Here is a 22866-nt window from a genome sequence, read left to right on the forward strand (position 1 = left end):
CACTCCAGTCCAATAATACATACTTTATCTTCAAGTTGTTGGTTGTTAAAATACATGTAATATCTAAAGATATCTCACAACATGACTAAGTCTTGGTTCTTTCTTACCTTGCGTTCCCACTAGAATTAGCGGCAGCTCAGCTGTGTTTCTGTAGTTCGCAATCCTGGCATAATACTGATAAACGGCATTGAAGCTGTCCTCATTTTCCAAGCTGAAGACAAATATTACAGCATCCACCCATCCTGAGAACTGCAATGAGAGATCATTTTTCAATGTTAAAATTATATACTTGCATATTATTTCTTCTCTGCAAGGAGCCTTTATCCAATGTGACATAAAATGTTGAATGTCCTTGAAAATGAAAAATAGCATCAAGTAGAGTTGCTTCACTTTGCCTGTAACATTTAGGTTCTGAAAAGGAAATAAAATGTGCAAAATCTGTTTTTTTTTTTCAGATTATATTTTTCAAAGGACTAATGTTGCATTACTGTACCGGCATACTGTTCTATACCGGTATCTTTGTACATGTGCTGATGAAGAGTTTGATCATTCCCAGGTGCACTGGGAAATTTTCAGGATATTTTGGACATGAAAAACAGTTGGTGCCTTCTTTAAATACCTGTCCAAGAAATGCAACATCAAGACACAATCTCTCACCTGTTGTTCAGGGGGACCACCCTCATCCCTGATCAGAAGAAGATGACTCTGGCAGTCTGCTACAACCTCCTTCTTAAATCTCCCACCTGAGGAGGAAAGAGTTGCATCTTAAAACACTTCTTCAGGCTGTATTACACTATCATTGTACTAATAAGCATTACACTTCATCTCATTAGCATTACACTTTGTTTCAAACATTATGCTTAGCAATATATACTAATAAAGTACATTTTTTGCACATGTAAGGGCAGTTCATATCTGGTGATTAACTACAGTCATGACCAATGTACATGTAATAAGGCTTTCAATTCAGAAAGACACAAGGAATTTGGAAAATTTCATTAACTTTCTGTCTTCTATTTCATATGTTACTAGATGCAGCACTAACTAGAGATCTCTCAAAATACTGTTGTTCAAAGTGAAATTATGCAGCCTGACAGATGTTAGATAACTGCTGCCATAACAACTGACCTTCGGGACACTCGTCGGCCAGGTACGAGCCCGTGAGGTATCTGTGCACCAGTGCCGACTTCCCACTCTGTAAGGTTCCACATACTCCCTGTGGACAGGAGAAACCAATTATAAAACTAGAAAAGTAACATTTGCGAACAAATGCATAATGTTTAACATTAGATCATCATCTTCATGGTCCCGTAGTGGCAGGCCATAGGGGCAACTTTTGCCTGTACACAAGTGATACATCATGTCAAGGCCAGCAGACATGGCAGGCTTCATCCCCTTACCCATACTGCCTTGCAACCCTTCCAGTCCCACAAAGACAAAAACTAGTACCACCAAGGATGCATGGCATCACTGCATTGTGTACATCTTCTTCTTCTGGTAATGTCCATCTGATAAGTCATTGGCAATAACGTTAACTGATACGCTAAATAAAAGTTACAGATATATATATTATGTATGTTTAAGGGAAAATTACAAACCAGTCTGAGTTCTGGTACAGCTCTGCTCACTGTCCACTCCTGACTGTTCACAAAGGCATCTGGAGAAACACAAGAAAGACGGGACATGTTCATATTCATAGTTAATGATTTGCTAGTTATGACTGAGTTATGATTGTTGTTAGCAATAACTTGTCTTAAGAACATTAAATGTGGCAACAACAATCTTGTATCAAACTGAAAAGAGGGCCTGCAAGCCCTTTTTCATAAGGCGTAATCAGGCCGTTTTAGACTTCGTAATTCGTAGGCAGCCTCTGCAAAAATCAACGTAATCAGTAATTGGACATTAACCGCAAATCGTAAATTTAGTCGTAATAAGCTCTGAGACTTTAACGTAATTCATAATAGGCGGCAAAAATTTTGCGTAATTCGTAATCACTACCCCCCCTTGCAGGCCCTCTGAAAAGACAAATTCAAATTGAGAGAAATTTTAAGTCAGAATCTAGTGTATCATTTCAATTCAACTTAATAGATGAACACATATGTACATGTAGTACTAGTAGATGATGAACATTGAAGAATTTCAGAGTCTGTTTTAGATTCACTTTCCAATAGCTCTTAGTATATCACCACAGGTAATCATTGAAAGGAAAAATGCAGAACTTAAACAACTGATATCATATATTGACTGTCATGTAGATTTCATCTTTTGGCATAGCCATAATTCACTCTCTGTACATTATAAGTTAAAACGCTGATTCAGAAGATACCATCCAGTAAAACAGCTAGACTGGTGGGTAATGATCTGATAGTTCCGCATTATGAAGTACGCCGTTTGGACTTGACCTTGTGATTAATCTCATTTCCGGCGGCCAGGTTTACTACAGACTATCTGTATTGGTTTAGAAATTACAGTGCGAATTGTCCAATTAACGATAAAATCTAGCAGCTGACATGCATGGCGGCAAAACTAGATGGAAGGCATTAGTCAAGGTTTGGGGAATCAAAGTGCATAAAACAGCGATAAAATTGAACAGTTTCTTAATGTTGTTTTTCAGCACATTATGAGTGAGTGCATTGACATCAATGTGATGAAATGAAACAGTTTCTTAATGTTATATTTCAGCACATTATGAGTGATGTACAACATTGACATCCACGTTCAATGTTGTACATTCATAACTGCATATATACTGTATGTCTGCAAATTTAGAATATGTGGCATCTTTTGTCAAGTTTGACCCAAGAATAAACAGCTATCTACTAATTTGAATGATAACTCTATAGAGTAAGACAATCTTACAATGGTGCACTATAATTATGGAATATACAGTAAATGTATCCCGACTGACAGTTTGCAACATAGACATTAGCTAAATGGGCTGTGCATACAATATTTACTGAGGGTGGGCTACATGTACATACAGTATGGTCTACTAAAGCTCTATAGCTTAAATCAAATAATATGTCACTAGCTGACATCTACATTATGTTCTCATTGAAGGTCACATCTTTGTGTTTCGGGCCACGACTAATATATCGAGGCAAAATTTTCGCTGGCGCTCAGGTCGGAAGGGGAGATATTGGGCAGCAATGATTGGGACCTAGTTTTCAGGACAGGACAATATCACAGCGGGGATAGAGGGGTGTAAAATCAATTTTTCACACAGGAGGGGAGATCATGGCGATTCTTCATGCTGCTCTGATGTGCACAAATTCATGGATGGGTTCTAAATCTAATGGCTGAGAATGTACCAAATTTGGTACAAAAATAAACAGAAAAATTGTAACAATATCAATTCTAACGTCATAATCCAGTATTAGAATTCTCAAAAGTGGTGCACTTGGTTTATGCTAAACGCGTTCGAATTATTCTATGGAACACCTTAGGCCTGGATGCCTGTGTGATGACCAAATACTAGCATGGTAGAACCCTCAGGCCTGTGTGGGACGGGACGGGACACCTGTATCGAACATTACCACGGTCCAGGTATGATATAAACATAAATATACATGTAATATAGGAGGAACATCTCTAAGTTATTGCTGCCGTTTGTTGTCTGTTAGTCCAGATGGATCAATAAGTATTGGGCCCATTCTGCTGACGTGTAAGTTTTGTGTCTCTGGGGGGTTACTTAAATAAGTGATGGAAGGGATGGCAGGGATAAAGGAACATGCTACTAGGTCAATATTAATAATACTTCTCACAGAAACAACATAGAAATTAGTCTTGTTTTTTTGGTGGTGGTGGGTAACCTACATTATCATTCTCTCATTTAATGTTATATTTGTGGATGACATCCCACCTATAGGTTTCAAATGGAATTTACTTCTGATGCAACGTTGATCATATATTCATAGAAAACCGTGAAAAATCTGAGTTTCGGGCAAGCGCAGTGTGTTCTGCTGACGTGCTAGGTGCATCTTGCCTGTCTCCCAGCAAAAGTGGGTTAAGTAAGCAGGACGACTTGACTCAGGAATCCTGGGATGTTTGGACTTCTGAGGGCCTGGTGTAAATCAGGAACTTCAATCAAGGGAAGATCTTTTATCTGTGATGGTGTTAGGTTGGCTGGGTTACTAAGGGTCATCTCGGGGACATTTGACTTATCATCCAAAGTTGAGTTTCTACTAGAGTTCAAAATGTAGAAAAAAATCTTAACAAGTTTAGCAAGCTCAAAAGTACAGGCTCAGAATTATTTATCACATATTGAAGAAATAAAAGTATTCATATCAATATTTTGAGCCCAGCTGCATTCATACAACATTAAAAAAATTTAAAGCTGTATGTTATTGCAATAATCATCTTCTCACAAGACCCTCATTCTCAATTTAAAGCTACATGTATTGTAATAGTGAACAGAGAGTGCACGCACATTGGTACATTTCTATAAGCTATTACCACAACAAAATCAATGTCTATTGTTCACATATTTCATGACCAGTAACATGGACTCTAATTTCTAAGAATAATACCCAAAACACAGCAGCCAACTCACATTACAGAATGATAAATTCATCAATTTGGAAACATGATATAACACAAATTTCTCTCACCCCTTCGTGCTGATAGCTTCATCATGTTGTAAGGCATTGTTTCCTAGGGTACCCCCAGCCCTCTGGTCTCACTGTGTTTGTGCTACTAATGCTACTGCTCCGTATGGTCCTATTGTCTGCCTTTCCCACAATGACTAACTCCTCCTGTAATTGCCCACACCTGAGACACCATCCTGACCACCCCTGTTACAAAATGGTACAAGCCAGGTTTCCTCTACATTCTGTTGACTTGGGATATTCTACTTAGTACAGTGTAGGGGCGAAATGAGATTTTGTATTATTTTGACCACCTGAGACCAGCCAATTCCCAGATAACACTTGGTCCTAACCATGTCACCCTTCATGCACATGACACTCATTTATATGTGCATAACTTATACAACTGGTTAGTCTTGAGTTTAAAAATGACAGAGCATTATTTAACTAGTATTTACAGCGCATTAACACAGTGCGGGATCAGGTCATTAGCATGTGATAATTACAAATTATCATATTATAAGTGATCATTACATGTACTTGCACATAATCTACACAAAACAGGGATGGGGTGTTATGATACAGAATAGACATCAAATTTGTCACCATGGCGTCAATACAGCTAAAACTCAAGTCTCAAAGGACATTTGATACGATCAATTGTCTATGGACCTTTTTATGATGTCTGTTTTCCTTGATAATATACATTTGTATAAGATGAAACTTCAAAGTCATTTTTCTTAAAAGAACTTACTGTAGACTTTAAAACCTAGAATGTGTCCTACTAAAAATGTTTCATACTGTTGAGCTATAAAACAGTATAATAACAAAACCTGCTGTTCCGTATAGAAATAAAATTCACCACCCCTGAGGCATAATTATACCTCTTCAGGGAGGCTTCATCCGTCATGCAGCTCCAGGCGACACGTCAAAATGAAAGCCATTTCTGCGTACTGTGATAATACTAAAAGATTCATTATGTTTTCAGCAACGCTCTGTGACCATATAAGGTAAAAACCAAACTAGCACCGATTCTACTCGAACAATTAATTGCCAAAAGGTCAGTGTTAAGACTAGACCACTATGTATATTTAATTGCCCATTCATGAATATGCGTGTTTTGAAATGATTTGAAAAAAATAGAATGTCCCAATTCTTGCTGTCATTTTTTGGCACTGTCCATATAAATCCAGTAATACATGTAGAAAGATTTTATTGCAAATCCTTGCCCAAAGGTTAATTACAAGTACATTTTGTACGATTGTAACATGGAAATAGTTATAAAGAATACTGATAGTCAATCTAAGCTTCCTTTTAATTATCTGAACCTTACAGAAACTTAGGCTTAGCTTAATGCATTTTGACCAATTCTTTATTACATTCTTATCAATGGCATGATCACATTTAGTACTAATGAGTGCCAATTTTACAAATTTAATGTAAGTTTTATCAAATCTTGGAACACAATTAGAAGCAAATGTATCCTCCCTTTTATTTTCACATGATAAATAAACAATGGTGAAACTGTGATAATTCTCCATAATTGCAGAATTTCTTTCATAGAGTACATGTGGACTCTGATAGTGATTAGTAAAGTTAACTCTAACATTGTTACCACTTATAGATCAAACCCTGGCAATTGTGTTGATGGTCAACTTGCTAAGAAAATCAATGTAGATATTGTAGTGCTGTTCAATCCGTCACCAGTATCATTACTATAGGGCGGCTGTAGTCTGCACCTAGGGCAATATCTATAGAACTCTACCTGATCACCTTAGAAATGTCTTTCATAATCAGTGTTCTACAACTAGGGATGCTTGCTTCTGGTAAAAAACATGTGCCAGTATCTAGTAAAATGTTCATGTACATTATGAAGAGTGACATCAAGTGTTGTTTACTTTTCTAACTGGGAAACTTTGAAGTTGCTAACTCCAACACGATAAGAAAACAGTGCGAATGACTTTCCAGGTTTGAGTAGTGGTTCGACATCTGTGTTTCTTCCCAAAGTGTGTGCCGGAGGGGAAACATACCTTCAACCATGCAAACCTGAAATACCTCTCAAGCAAAGGGTCACTGATTTTCACACAAGACTTTTCACTGGTTTCTTACCTTTTTATCAGTTGGGACATTCCAGTGCTGTTGATGGCTTGACAGATGTCTGGAATGTACTACTTTACAGTAGGGATAGACAGGTTGTTGAATGGAACACCCACATAGGCTTCAGCTTGTAGCAAAGTTGATTAAAGGTTGTCTGCCAAGTTCTAATGAAAGTGACACAGCTTTGACCACCAGAAGGGCCCAAAGCAGGGAATATGTAATCACCCACAAGAGGAACTTTGTTCTCAATAGTTTAAACAACATGTTTATAATGATAACAATGACTTTGTTCAAGACAGCCTGTTTCCTACAGCACAGGAAGAAGGATGTTGTTATAAACTCTTCATTCACAAAGCCTAACTGAAAATACAGTTGTGTTGTTCGGTACTGTACAAGCAGTTATTGTGGAGGGTCATCACATCTAGAGAACAATGTGTTTTCATATTGGCAAGTTGGTACCATATATTCCTCGACCTCAGATCGATAACAAGTCATTCACAGTAGGGCTAATTGGAACAAAATCACCATACAATACCAGTACAACTCCAATTTTACCTGGTATTTTGAGCCCTGCATTCATGTATGTTTTGAGGGATGACTGCTTGGTACTTCGTACATGTCACATCTTCTAAACTATTCGATTTTGATTTAAAAAAACTGAGGACGTACTTTGTTAGCAACTAGAAGCAAAACTTAAGGCCTGACGTAATTGTATGTGACATTACGCATGATTGCCATTTAAACAGGACAAATAAAACTGCCTGTACCACACATGAGGCCATGTCAGCATAATAACAGACATTTATCATGTACTGATGTATTAGTTTGACTGTAGTGCTTGGAAAGCATTAAAAATGTTTGGAATAGTGCAGGAAAAAGAAGCTTTGTTGTTTGGCAATATTTAACATACCATTTGACAATGGAGATATCATTTGTCTCACAAAAATGTCTTCTTCAAGCAAGGAATTCTGAGCTCAAAAATTTATCTAACAGTGTACTGTTTTTGTCCAACACCCCCAATCCACACACAAAAGAAAGAATTTCTAGCCTACCTAGAAGTCAATCTTATACATCAACAAAATAATGTATAATCATAAATAAATTATGGCTCTTTTACGTTTTAGGCCGAACTACAAAAGTGAGTTAGTGGATAAATATGTGAGGAATGCCAGATTGTTAACATGAAATGGCGACTTAACTAGAATTGTGATAATAGTTCAGTTAAAAGTCGCTAATGTTGTACCTTTGATTATTTGTCCCAAGAGAGAAAGCGGGCAGGTGTGATAATAAATAAATAAATCCCTAGGCAAACCTAAAAAAGGGTGAATTTTCTTATTTTTTTTTTTTTTTTTATTATTTTTGTCACATTTCTTTTTGCCTTGATGTACATGTGACTTGACTTGACTTATGACTTATGTCGAGTCCTGGTGTACATAAGTCATAAGTTATAAAAAATACCGCTAATGTTTTGATATACATCTGTCTGACTTTGAGAGATAACATTTTCATCTCACTTAATACTAAATGATGCTTTTTTTAAACTACGACAATGTGAGATAAATACAGTACATGTACCAAATTTGACAATATGTTCTGAATCGTATTTGTACAACCATCCAAATTACAATGGTAACACATAAAACTGTAATCAAGTTGATGGAATTGTTTGATATATGATATTGTCACCTTAGCAGAAATCGTTATTCATGACTTTGAGGTTCCAACAGAATAGAAATATTGGATATAACCAAATAGATTTTAATTTGGCAGAAAACTGTCCATTCCTCTGGACATTTGCTGACAGACAGATAACACAGACAGACCGCTTTCCCTTTCTGACTGATTGAAGTTGACAAATACAAACAAATTGTTGGAACTGTGTTTGCAGAGACCCGGGGGATACAAAAATATTTGTCAGCCCAGTCAACAAACCAATTCACAGTAATATTCATGTCACCTTTTCATCGAACTGTGGTGGAAAAATACATTACATGAATCCCTGAAGAATCATATATTACATTATCCGATAATACGGTTCAATCCTGGGTGTAAAAAAAAACTAAAAATGTGAGTAACGAATTCTTAGCCCTTTCCCGTCAGAATTGTTGACCGAAACGTTTACATTTGACAGAAACAAACATGTAAACTACCAGGCAAACTTCACACGTACGCTGGAGGCAATTCCGTCAGCAAACGCGGCGACTGACTCAGTGGGAAGAAGATGATGCATTCTGCATTATGTCGGTGAATCAGATAGGCCAGCTACGGTCGAAATTAATTTTCTGAGTTGGCTGCGCACGGTGGATTTACACATACCTATGGCCATTCCCGCGATGTGCCGCTATTTCTATAATAGTTCCGGAGAATCATAAACATTCGTCTAGCAGAGCCCTTTTGCAGATGAGACCATTTAATATAACAAATCAAAAACACCCCTGGTCATGTTTATGAAGATAGCGTTGGTAGATCTATTGGAATCTCGAATTAAAAAAAAAAATCTAATCATTTAGACTAGTGATTATGAAACAATTTTGTATCTTCAAATTCAAAGGTCTCTATCATTTATTGATTACTTTATAATGAATAAAACCACGCCAGTTAAGCACGCTGTACGCCCTTTCTCGATAACAGAATGGTGAAAATGAATTCTCTAACATCAGATATGTCAATTCTAAAAGCATAGGAATCAATGTAAGAAATATGGAAGAAATCACCTTAACTGCTACCTGCCTTGTCATTTACGAAAGCATGCTTAGTTTAAAATTCAAGGCCACGGGGTAGCTATCCAGCCATCCATTCCGAATGAAAGCATTTTTTGACAAAAGGGTCCTAACCGCAAGGCACAAACCCCCTCGTCCTCATTATACAAGCAATGAGCCGGAAAATCTGCCCAGCTTTCCTCACCCCAGAAACATGAGATTCCCACAACCCAGATTTTAACCAGAAATGGGCATTCCACATTTCCTAGCTCTGTATTTTCCTGGGTTTCTCTGAAAGACTCGCTAAAGATACGCTACCGGGCAAATACCACATTTGAAACAGTACCTTGCAGGCACTTAATGTGATTTAATTAAGCAGAAGAACCAACGGCTTTCTGTAAACAGCCTCTACAGTCTGTGTATACACCTTTAAGCTTCTATCCTTACATTTCACAAGTAAGAGCCGACATGATGATTCTCATACCTTCTGCCTCGTTTTGCTCAGCCAGATCGCTGCTGCTTGCAGTTTCACTCATGTTAGTCCAGCTCCTAGCTACGTCTTAGGAAACAAGGAAGGAGGAATGGCTTCTGGAAGGAGGTCCTTGGAGAAAGAGTGGCTCGGCGAACCCCCACCTACCTTCCTTCCTTCCCACCGTAGACTGAGGGTAGTGTGGGACGGGGTCAAGCGTGTGGTTTGTGATTACCCATTGATTGGTTGTGGGGCTGTTTACATGCAAGACCTGTGGACAGATGACTTGCTACAGGCCCAGCGGGAGGGCATGGAAGGGTTCCAGAATAATCAAATCTTGAAATATCCTCAACCAAAACTACACCTCACGTATGTTCTATCAAACCTTTAACCTAAAACAAAATATATCAAAAAACAAGACAAAATAAATCCACACAGTGACTGAATAATTGCATAGAAAGATGGACTACTTCAACCCCATCCACAGCCTCTGACAATGAAGTCTAAATGAGACAGAACCCAGCAGCATATTGGCAAAGGATGATTCATACTCATAGTGACGAGGGGAGAAAAACCTGATGATGATAGCCTAGCTGCGAAGGATGATTGCAGCACGAGAAATGAAGTGGACGATTTGCGACCCAGCGGCCGTGATTGTGATGGAAATGAGAAGAGCTAACAAAAAAATAGGGCAGAAAATCCCTGGGAGTCTTTATCTACAAACATCCAGGCTGGAGTCTGTGTACATAAACAGTCCTGCCAACCAAAACAGTCGCCTCTCAAGAGGGTGTCATGGAACTGGTACACAACATTTCTGTTACATGGACCACTTATACCGTTTATGTTTCTGGTCAACAAGGCAGCTAGAGATATGGTTCAATAGAAGCTACATCCAATTATACTACATGTTCAGCGTTTTAGCAAACCACATGCAAACTATACCAGTATAATGATATATATGAGCTAATACACCAGTGGAACAGATCTTCACCACATTTCTTTTACATACCCCACTCCTACCATTTTGTTTTTTTGGTCACCAAGGCAGAGATATTTTTTAATACAAAATACATAATCTGAATGAATAATTTCCATATACATGTACATATAAATGAAGTGGCATGCTATATAATTTATCACAGATTACCATCAATTTCAAATAACAAATATTTGTTAACTCTACTACTTGAAATGATAAGATCTTCTTCAGTTCAGTTTACCCAATGTTTACAAACAATGGTACTTGTCACAAACATACAGTATGTCATCTAAAGTCTACATACACCTAAATGTACATGTATGTCTGTAAGTCCTATACGAATGTATCTTGTCACCAGGCTTTTAGCTAGGGGGTGTCCAGGGTGTCTTTTGGACGCCCTGTACTGAAAATACTAAGAAATTGGACGCCCTACTTTTTGGTAGGACACCCTAAAGACGCCCTATTTTTTCCACTCCCAACCCCTGCCACACACACATGCCTCCCTTCAGCCTTACTATAAATACAGAAATGATGGTTTACTGATGAAAAAAACTTACATTCCTCATCAAATTTGCACCTCAAAATGCAAAAAGTGGTGTTTGAGAGCATTACAAATTTAAACAAGGCTGAGGCAATAAAAATCATTGCCAAGGCGACGACTGAATGATATATATTATTTCATGTGGTGGAGCTAGCAATCTACATTACAATTATCAGAAAAACATATTTCCCTATGTTATAAAGACATGCACGTAGTGAAATTTACAGGCTGGATGGAGGAGGTGTGGGGCAATATACCAAATACACGTATAGGAGGAATCAGCCGTTCTTCCCCAGCAATATAGATTTTATGATGACATACTTACTTACTTTACTTTGGTCGAGTTCCCGCTAGAACCAAACTGAAAACCATCCTCCACTTCACTCTATCCTCCACCAGAGACTGGATTTTATGTCTGGTCTGAAGTTGTTACTTTGACTTTTTTTTACCTTTTGTGTGTTCCAAAAGGACGGATAATTTCTTTTCTCTCTGTGACCTCTTTGAATATGGTCTTTGGCCAAAGACAGCTGTGCTCTCTGTCCATTGTGTGGGGAGAAGACTGATGACCAGTAATTAATCATGCCAGGCAGCTGGATGGGTGGCACGTGGGCACCCCGTGTAAGTTACCTGCTTGATCCAAAAACCACATGGTGGAAGGTTTCCTCCAAACCAATTCCCTGGGGAACGCATTCGTGCAATTTTTGAAATTCTTTCAAAGCGATCGTAGTACTTACACAAATGCCTCCGCCCCAAAGGCGTCGCCAAAAAAGCCCCCCTAAAAAGCTTGTGCACTGCCGCTAGTGCGCATCTTCGCTGCACATAGCATACAATAAAAAAATGGACACCCAACAAAAAAATCCTAGCTAAAAGCCTGCTTGTCACTAGAGATAGACAGAAACTAATAAACTAACAACTTGGATGTCAGCCAGGATTGAAAATTATCTAGTGTAACAAGCTGTCACACTGCCAGAGGCTATGTACAAGTATGCGGGTACAGGTACATACATGACATCATAGTACTTATAATGCATACCAACTGAATGGGGGAATGTCAAATTTACGTTGCAGATTGCTTATTCTGAATCCGACTATACCTTGGGAAAAAATGTAATATTGACAATCTGAAGTTTTTTGTGCAGATCTGTATTGTATGGTATGGATATGTTAATATAATAATCATATCACTGTCAGTAAGATTTTTTAAAATGTCAGCGTACAAAAACTCTCTACTAGAAACTGTATATGACTGGAGGGTTTTGTTTATTTGACATAGAAAAGGTCCTTCCTTCCTGAACAACAACACATGGGAACTCCTCAGCAGAACTGGTAAACTAACCCTGTCAGCTGCTTTTCCACTCTAATTCTCTACAGGAACAACAACACCGGCCTTGTAGATGTTACAGGTCCAGCAGGGTTTGTGACTGCCAAAGTGTTGACCTACCATGTTATATGCCTGTCTAACTTTGTACCCCTGTGATTAGCAAGTTCAAATGTCCAGGAAGTTCAAATTAGACTCAGTTGGCAACTTGGCAGCTTTCCTAAGTACGAAGAAGGAATGAATCCCTGTATAATATTCTTATCTCAAACTTTGGCAAATCATGATGAGAAGAATTTCTTTTCTGGAACTTGTCCAAATTCACTTCAATACTAGGAACAGTTCATCAAAATAATAGTACTAGTAACACATGTATCACATTTTTGGTCAAATAAGAATATTAATGACGGACACGGTCTATGCCGTAAAAAAATCATATACCACGGTATACATAGCCATACAGAGATCAGTCTATGAATCAGAAAACTTGAACCAAGCTTACTGATATCCACCCCCAAGGATCTTACAATTACATGACAGACTACATTGTACATGACACCCTTTCGTCAGGGTGTTAAAGACTAGCGCATAACCTTCGTTCTGACATTTACTTCTGAAGGTTTCTGTGGGTGGAATCGTTTGTCTCTTCTCTGTGATGTTTACTGTAAGAAAAGTGGGTGAAAGTGGGCGATAGGACTGCCATATGGTGGACAATATGGTCATGCTATCATTCTGTTTTCATTGCACCAAATGTCTATGGACAAATCATGGTAATCAACATACATGTACATATCAAAGAATTCTGGATAGAGGGCTTGAATGTGTTTTCTAAGAATACTTCACATTACTTTCATACTTGCAGTGTATCACATCAGCTCTGGAATAATGAAAATACTGTGCACTTAAATTAAAAGTGGCCAAGAGATTACTCATGCCCGGGCCGAAAAAAAATCTTGACATGTGGTCACTATAGGCAGGATCCTTAATGCTTGTGTCAATAGGAAAAACTATCTAAGGGACCAACAAAAAAGTGGTCACATTGGCCACGTAATCCTTATGTAGAGGTAGCTACTTGTAAGTTGTACAGGTTTGACTGAACGGGTCTACCTAACTAAACAGTTTTTATCATCTGCAAGGGTGGCAAAGTTGCCTAACAAAGCATAGGTGTATTTCAGAGTTAGGCAAAGTAGCAGAACACAGGTACAAAATGTAGTTCAATGATGGGTTCACATACTTGTCTATTTGTCTACTTGTTTTCCACAAACAGTTGGGGATGGGTAGAGAAGCAGGTTTAGAATACTTTATTTTCATAATGAAATTCATTATGGATAATAAACTACTATCAGGTATGACATTTTCAAAGGACTTGCAGATCTGCAATACTATGTCCAAATGCTAGATGGAGCTGCTCCACCAGCTCTGAATACAGGTGGGAGCAATGAACCATCAGAATTTTGCCTGTTGCAGAGGATATCTTTTGCAACGTAACATTTGGAAACTACAGAAGGGATGTTAAACTTTATGTGCAAATACGACCTTAGATTTAACGTTCTGCCGAAGTGCTAGCACAATACATTACGCCGTTACACGTTATGCCAACGTGATGACCAACCTGTTACCTGAATGGTATTTTTCTACTACTACTGTGTTACTTTTCCTGCAAATCACAAAGCCTCATCTTGTATATACATGTCAAACTGAGAAGACTACTCTGAGAATTGACGTATGTCAAACTGAAGACCAATAAAATCTGGTCAGAATGTGGACAGGTGGTCACTATAGAGATGTAGGATTCTTTATTAATGCCTATGTCAATGGGAAAAAAGTATCTAAGGGGCCACCAAAAAGTGACTTTATTGGCCAGGTAGTCCTTGACTGACAGAGGTGGTCACTAGTACATGTTTGACTGTGTACATGTATATACATTTCTTGAGTGTTCAGGACCTCACTACAATAACACATGCCTCTTCTACAGTGCATGACATCCAATTACTCCCTCCATGGCACATAAAACCCCAAATCCTGCGCCATACCCTCTCTATTTCCCATTTCCCAGTTCCAGATCAGTGCTCAGCGTGATATGTGTGCTCCCAGTGGCTTGTGGGTAATTTGGCTGGATGCTATCAACCCCCCACCCCTCCCTGTTGGCTTGACCTCTACCTTCATGCCCTGACCTTGGGGTCAGCGGCCATTTTCCACGAGAAAATTGGTTCTACACCGACCCTGTTAAATTATATACCAGCCACCATGGAATATGTCTGTTATAGATTAGACTGGGCACTCATGGTCTAGACCAATTTCTTTGCCTGTGCACATCCTTCTGGTATTCTGCTATCTATTCTACATATAAGGCCATACCAATTCAATTTGTTGATTCTATAATTGCAAAACATTTTTTGAACTACAACAGGAAAAGTCTGAGGCTTCACACTCTTTCACAGTTTTCAGATGTAATAAGTTTGCCTCCCAGTGCCATTTTGCATTTTTCATTTTTACCTCTTGCATATACATGTGTAAAATGTCCAAGATAAGACTTAATCAATGGTAAGGGGCCTAAGGGCCACCTGCTAATAATATCACTGTTGGCAGGAAAAAAATACCCTTCACCATACAACAAATTGTTCTATGAAAGCAAGGATGTTATATAATGTCCTTGTTCTGAGTCATTTTCTAATTGATCCAATTATGAGGGAGTACAACAGAATTAGTCTGGTGCCCCCAGTTGTGATAGCATCTGGACAGACTGGACACCTACATGAGGGAGTATGTTGAGAGATGTTGGATACTATCAGAGGGGTGATCAGTAGGACATGATGGTGCTGAGAGATGGAGAAGGCCATAGTAATTTAGTACATTGGTTGTCAGAGTCAGATATTTTCAAGTGCGCCTAGAGGAACATTTTCAATGTATTTGACCACTGCATCCAATTATTGAATTTTAGTTTGAAGCATTTATAATGCCTTCCACAAATTTGTAAGAGTAATGCAATTCAGACTTTTGTCTGCGAATTGTTTGAATAAAGGATTGATTAATTCAAACTAAAACATAACCTCCTCCCAGCTACCTAACTCTGGAACCAATAAAGAGCCAAAAACAGACCTAACCTTTGCTTGGACAGCATGATTACTAGGTTCCTGGTTGATTTAGAACTCTAACAACCATTTTTATTCTCACATTCACAGCTAGGCAGTGTCAAGCTATTTACATACACAGAGTAATGAAATAGTAAGATACATGACTGATGACAAGGTTGCTGGTGAATTTAGAATTCTAATGGCCATTTTCAGACCATCATTAGCCGGGACACAGCACTAATTAGGCCACACCAATTTAATTTGTTGGTTCTCGGATTTTTTCAGAAAAAATATGAAGCGACAGGGCGAAAAAATAAAAAAATAAAAACAGGTCTAGGCATCCTATTATAGGCTTAAATGCTACAAAATGAGCCATGAAGTCAACAAAAAAGGCTGGGTTAAAATTTAAACATTGAATTTTGAACTTTTAATCAAACCACTGCAATGATAGATGGGAAAACTGTAACAATTGAATTAGGAAGAAAAGGACTTTCCTCAACTGTTGGGGGGCAAAACATGAGCATTTTTCAGTTGATTCAGGACCAGAATCAATTTTTTTTTTTTAGCAAATCAGAAAAAACGAAGAGGCGAATCCGAGAACCAACAAATTAAATTGGTGTGGCCTTAGTACGCTGTCTGTCAGAGGTCACCTCTGAAATGGACACTCTTATCCCCATGTATATCTAGATGTTATACAGTGCCAGACAATCTCATTAATTATGCTGGAAATTAGGTCCATTACAGGAAGTACAGTACGTAGATATGGGTCACTCTGGTCTAGATTTTAATACATAGCAAAAAGACAGTCAATACAAACACAGGAAGGAAAAACAAAGGAACATGGTCAAATATTAAAGACCAAACCTGTACTAATGACATATAATGACGGTATAATGACTACATTTCCACCGCGACCTTAAGCTTCGGTCCTAAGTTATAGTATAAGACTGCTGTCTACAGTAGCGAACCGTCAACTTTGACCATTTTCTTTTAGTCCCTTCCTTGAGTGACCACCATAAAAAGTCAAATATTTCTATTAGAAACATTTGGCTGTAGTACTCGTATTCATAATCAACTATTCACAATGCATAGAGGCAGTCACACAGCTTATCATACTTTGGAGCCTACGAAATACAGACTCATAATCATAACATCCGATTTCCGAGACATTATCTCATAACTTGCATATTGATTTTACATGTGGGTCTCCAAGGTTAAGAAGATGACTGATGGTGCTGTCTTAGACAATCAAAGATGAGAAAGTTTTAAATTATGTATTATGCACGTTTACATAATCTGTGCCCATATGTAGATGTCAATAATGAATCTATTATAAAAGAGTCTGTTGACCTCGGATTTTAAAAAAATCATGCTGAAGCAGAAAGTTGAAGTTTTAAGAGTTTCATATTTTTATTCATAGTAAAATCATCAATTGATGGCAAATAATTATTTAATTTAGATCATTTGTGAGTGCAGGAATTTTGTACGTGAATGTGTTGATAATAGCTTTTACATGGATAATGTGAAGCCTTGCATGTTTTATACATTCCTCAAATTTACTCTCCCACATGACGCATTTCTGCTGATTTGTACTTCAGTCAAACAGCATATACAATCACAATTTATCACGTAGATTAAATAATGCTCATAGATCTTAGACTTTCATTAACTTTTCTGTTACACAGCCTGACAGGGCAATATGAAACTGTGCTTGGACTTCCTTTTCTAAGCTCAAGAAATGGCTAAGTCAGTTGCGGCAGGCTTTCAACAGTTCTTTTCAGGGTGACAGAAGTATGACAACACAAAGGTACTCCTTGACAAGTGCGTGTAATATGAACCTAAACAGGCATGCCAACACGCTGTGTCTGTGTGTACATTTGTAGGGAGGTAGTCAGACCTTCTTTTCAACTAAGAAAGTCAATGTCACTGTTGACTTTTGGTTCCTTAGCAACAGACAACCTGTGAAGGACTGTGGTTTTACTGTTCATTGTTTAAACCAGGTTTCGTCATTTTTATTCGTTCGGTCAAAAAAGTCCGGACCTGTACCTAAACTAACCTGTACATTGTAAATCAGGGCTCGAAATACAGGGTGCATGTGCATGTGCACCTTAGAGCACCCAAATTTGGAGCTGTGCACCCAATTTTTTAATGTGGGTGCACCAATACACCCAAATATTTTCGTAGCTATACGTATGATATTAAATGTATAGTAGTATACAGCATATTCTTAACATCTAAGTGTCAGAAAAATGTTAAAAAATGATTGTTACAGTACTTTTCTTCAGAAATGAAACATAATTTAGTTTTTGCTGACATTCTACTTACTTTATCTTATAATATATGGTGCATCCAAAAAAATTCTATGCACCCAATATTTTAGGTTCTGTGCACCAGTGCACCTATTCCCCAAAATGAGTTTCCAACCCTGGGTACAATGTATCTATACCTGATGATGATGTTACGTTTAGGTACATAGACACCATGTATGTTTCAAAGTAGTTTTGCCATCTGAGAACCAACCTATTAAATTGGCATTGCCTTTGCAAACAAACCACTGTCAAACACCAGTGGAATATGGAAACCCTGACCAGCTTACCTCTCCAGCCTGACCTGGGTCATTGACCCTGACCCCAGCGACTGGACTGATGCCTGACCCCTCCCATGAGGTCGGGAAGTCAGGCTTGTACAACAGATAACTGTTAATCTAAAATGTTGGAGGCATTTTTATTCCTCCCCCCCCCCCTTCTATTCCCCTTTTCCCTCTCCACTACTTCTGTAAGTCATGTCACCGCGAATATGTCTATATGTATTGCTACTGTACTATAGAATACATGTAGTTTCAATCTCGAAATTAAACACAGCAAAATATCCTTTTCCCTCTTTGCGAAATTACGTCTGGCAAAAATAATCAAATGTACAGTGTTTTCTCCCACAGATTATGTCATCTTCCAGTAAGTTCTACCCATGACTTCAAAAATGTAATTTTGCTGCAGGAAAAATATGATTTTTATTGACAGGTCTGGAGAAAAAATCTTTATAAATGGGTTTCGCCAAGCAAGTTCTTCCTTGAGGGAATTTGTGAACCTTCCCCTCCAAATGCTTTTAACCACTTTCTACTGAGCTTCCTACCAGCTGAAATGTCAAAGGGCAACATCAGTTGTCAAGTTTCCTCCCCTGAGAGACTGAATATAGTTTCCAGATGAGAAACTCAGATTCAGAGGTCTGATTCAAGATGTTTCCCTGTCCTGGATCTGAATTCTAAACTTCCCTGCTGATGCAAGAAGGCAACGGCATGCTATACACAATCATGTCTCAATACCAAAGTTGTGTAGCTAGATTTCAACCTTTTCCTTGCAAAACAAGACAAATTTGGTGCCAAAGGGCTACTTAAATCCCATCTAACCTATCCCAGCTAACAATCTTAGTGTAAACCATGCAACGTTCATACATAACATCTTGTTGACTTCCCAAACTTTAAATTTTCACTTCTGAACAATCTGATGAGCATATAGTTTCCTCACAAATTTTCCTTAAAATTGCAACAATTATATTCTGTTTTGGACTGTAATGAGATAGACTGTTCCTTTGTAAAAATAATTCACGTAGCTATAGACTAGTGAATACAAATAACTGCAATAATGCCGCTCGGGTTGCCCTTGACAAACAAGATGGCTTCCTATAGCGCACATGCAGAGTGACCTTGAATGTGTCCCTTTGACAAACACAACTTGAAAGCAGCTGCGATAATTACCGGACTATTGTAATTACAGGGATAGGGAGTGATGCAGACTGTACCTAGGGTGGTCTTGGGTCTAATCCTACCCAGGGATTGTTTATCAGTGTTTAGGAGGAGACATGTCAAGTGGTTCTTCCTAATGATGGGCCTGAGGGCACGGTCCCACAATATACATAAACCAGAGCTTCCCTAATCTCCAAACTGTGGCAAACAGAAGTATGGGGCTAGCTTGTTTTGCATGTCTTTTTGCAACAATGTTTTTGCATGTTTGACTCTCAGAAGATGCCAAACAACAGATAGAGTTGCTGATGATAAACTGGATTGTGAGTGTGTGACAGTGTCTTTCTAGTTGTGCGCACTTTTCTGTCTTCCTCCTCCATATATCTGCTTGGAGATTAGAACCTCTGACTTCACCCACAGAGAATTGTTCAGTTTATTATTGATCCAATGACGCAAAAACATGAAATATATCCCTGGTGGTAGTATCATGTAGGATTTTTTTTTAAATTGGGAGATGTATAAGTCAACAATAGATAAACATGCAAGCCTGTGCCCTAATTATAAGGTGGAATTGTCGGCTTAAAAATTACAGGACTTTGCTTTCCTCTGACAAAGAGATGGATCAGTCTACATACAAAGGATGAGTACATGAAAATTATGCCTGGTGTGGGTAATTGTTATCTATTACAGTCCTAATGACTCCAGATAACAAAATTCTTTCGGAAGTAGCACCCTCTAAAACATCCATGTTTCTTGTCTTCTGTAACCTTCGATGTCACATCTAAGAAACTGGGGAGACACAGACCATACATGTATCTGCACTGATTAATTGGAAATGAAAACAGACGAAGGCCTCCAATTGTTGTGATTATTCTTTTACTCTCTCTAGGACTGACATGTACATGTGTCACGTTTGTCTGTCCAAGCTACATATGTACTTCTTTCAACCTCATCATCATCATCATTGCATTAGACTGTTTTTTCTGGACGAAATCTAGTCTACTCAAACACAAGTGTCCTTGAAGTCATCTAAAGCAATTTCAGGCAGCAAAAGTGGATTTTCAAAGTCAATTTTCTGGTCAGTCTCTAACGTAATAAGTTGAATCAACCGTATCCCATGGTAAAATGATATCTGTAAGGCAAAAATGTGATGTCACTGACGGAAAACGATATCTGCGTGTTGGTATATAATTTTGCAAAATCCATACTTGGATTACATTTATAGGTATCAGAAATACCTATAGAAGGATTTTTAACTCAACAGATGGCAAATTTGAACTGCAAATGCTGTACAAAAGTAACAGGTACTCAAGAAACTGGATGAATTTTAAATTTGAATTTTGATCCAGTTGTTTGAGTAACTCTTATTAATAAACCTTGGCATCTCATTACCAGCATGTCTATGGCACCTTCATGGCAAATGAAAATGCTGTATACACATTACAGAGTTCGACTGTTATGACTGGCTAACTGAAACAGAATACACCAGGGCAAAGTAATGCAATTTCCTTCCTTGGTCGTGAACATGGCAAAGTGATTAACGACGTTAACGTACTCAGTGACATCATACATAAATCATGAGTCATCTTCATTTAACGGCATTACAGTGCGACAGTAATATTTGCGACATGCTGATGCCGTTATTAGACATATTGAATCATTCACGGTACTTTATTCAAATCCAAATGGACTAAACCAGTCTGTACATATCTGAAGTGATATACATGTACATTGTAGCTTCAAGTTGGCAAATGATACTGATGTAAAAACACATTTGCCTAACCAAAATATACTTCATATAGAAAACTATGTACACATACTATCTAGAGTTTTACAAGAACAGTTAACAAATGAATGAGACTTTTGGAAAATCTCAAATTCTTTTTCTCCATAATGGCAGATGGTAATCATAGAATTAATTCAATTACGGACACGTACGTCAGATTGATGGTAAAAATCCCCCACTATAAAAGTCTGGATGTTCCCTTTTGTAACCTCAATTAACGACAATTGCCTAGTGGAAAATTACAACATTATGTAGAGCATGACTGACATCTTTATGGGCATGAACAGTGTCTGCATCCTAAACCAAACATCTGTTCAACTACTATGGTATTCTCTCAGGGCTCAAAATACTACACTCCAAGCAGAGGTTTGGGTTTTGGGGGTATTTTTAGCGTGTTTTTAGGCTTTTTTATTGGGGTTTCTCTTTTGGACTGAATTTTTTTTCCCACCAAACCCATAAACCCCAATAAAAAAGCCTAAAGACACGCTAAAAATACCCCCAAAACCCAAACCTCTGCTTGGAGAGTATCAAAATACTTCTTTCTGCATACCTGCACTGGTGCAGGTAACTTTGAATTTACCACCTGCATCAGACAAGTTTTACCTGCACCACTCAGATTTAGTCAGAATATAGGATTAGGAAGTATATTGTATGGATCATTTTAAAAACTGTTCAGAAACCATACTAGTCATTATTTTGTATTTTTGTTCATGATTCGAATTTTGTTTTAGTGTCAGCAAGAACAGGGCTTGAAATACTTTTTCTCTCCACTTTCAGCAATATGGAATTCCAAATCAGCTTGGAGTCTAGTTTTCATCCCGCTCACCAAATGCAAAGACTGTGCCTTTTTAGCCTGTTATTCTTATTTTTCCTGTAATTTTTTTTTTTTTTTGTAAATTGCAGGTGTTTAGTTTGAGCTTGAAATGTGAAGCCAAAATGTATCTGAGCTCAACACACCCCTTTAGTGATTTGGTGGAATAGCCAAATGAGAAAGAAAGTACACATGTAGTCCCTGTATACGTAGATTCTTTGGGAGACGTCTAATATTTGAAACCCTACCTGACAAGATTCCTATAAGCAGCTCAACCAGTACTTGCGAGGCAGTTCTGCTGGTAAGCTATTTGCCACACCGAGTCGCTACAATTCTACCCCGTATTATGGGTACCAGTTAGGTATGTAGACTATGCTGAGGACGGTTTATTTCTTTATACACGTGTCACTGATACAAGCATGGTATGGGGCAGAGATGGGCAAAGGGTTAGGATGAGAAGGTAAATCATAATGACACAACATTAGGTCACACCAATTTAATTTGTTGGTTCTCAGATTCGCCTCTTCATTTTTTTCTGATTTGCAAAAAAAAAAAAATTCTGGTTCTGAATCAACTCAAAAATACTCATATTTTCCCCCCAACAGTTGTGGAAAGTCCTTTTCTTCCTAGCTGTTGCAGTGTTTCCATCTATCAATGCAGTGGTTTGATTAAAAGTTCAAAATTCATTGTTTAAATATTAACACAACCTTTTGTGTTGACTTCATGGCTCCTATCATAGCATTTGGGGCTATAATAGGATGCCTAAACCTGTT

The 22866-nt window shown here is 38.1% G+C and overlaps 1 protein-coding gene across 9 annotated transcripts in view; it reads right to left on the minus strand.

The window, feature by feature from the left end:
• Positions 1-22866, minus strand: part of LOC109474157 (arf-GAP with GTPase, ANK repeat and PH domain-containing protein 1-like) — a 71448-nt gene that overhangs the window by 30540 nt on the left and 18042 nt on the right. For 6 of the 9 annotated variants that reach the window (XM_019774393.1, XM_019774392.1, XM_019774396.1 and 3 more), the window contains exons 2-5: positions 1599-1657; positions 1129-1216; positions 658-743; positions 108-249 (exon numbers count right to left, since the gene is read on the minus strand). In XM_019774393.1, the coding sequence (XP_019629952.1) occupies positions 108-249; positions 658-743; positions 1129-1216; positions 1599-1657 (375 nt within the window). Of the gene's footprint in view, positions 1-107; positions 250-657; positions 744-1128; positions 1217-1598; positions 1658-4610; positions 4710-9866; positions 10136-22866 lie in introns of those variants that run through there. The other 3 variants (XM_019774395.1, XM_019774398.1, XM_019774397.1) reach the window with 3 other exon arrangements.

The sequence above is a fragment of the Branchiostoma belcheri genome, unplaced genomic scaffold (assembly GCF_001625305.1).
Source record: "Branchiostoma belcheri isolate BF01 breed outbred unplaced genomic scaffold, Haploidv18h27 scaffold30, whole genome shotgun sequence".
Lineage (NCBI taxonomy): Eukaryota > Metazoa > Chordata > Leptocardii > Amphioxiformes > Branchiostomatidae > Branchiostoma > Branchiostoma belcheri.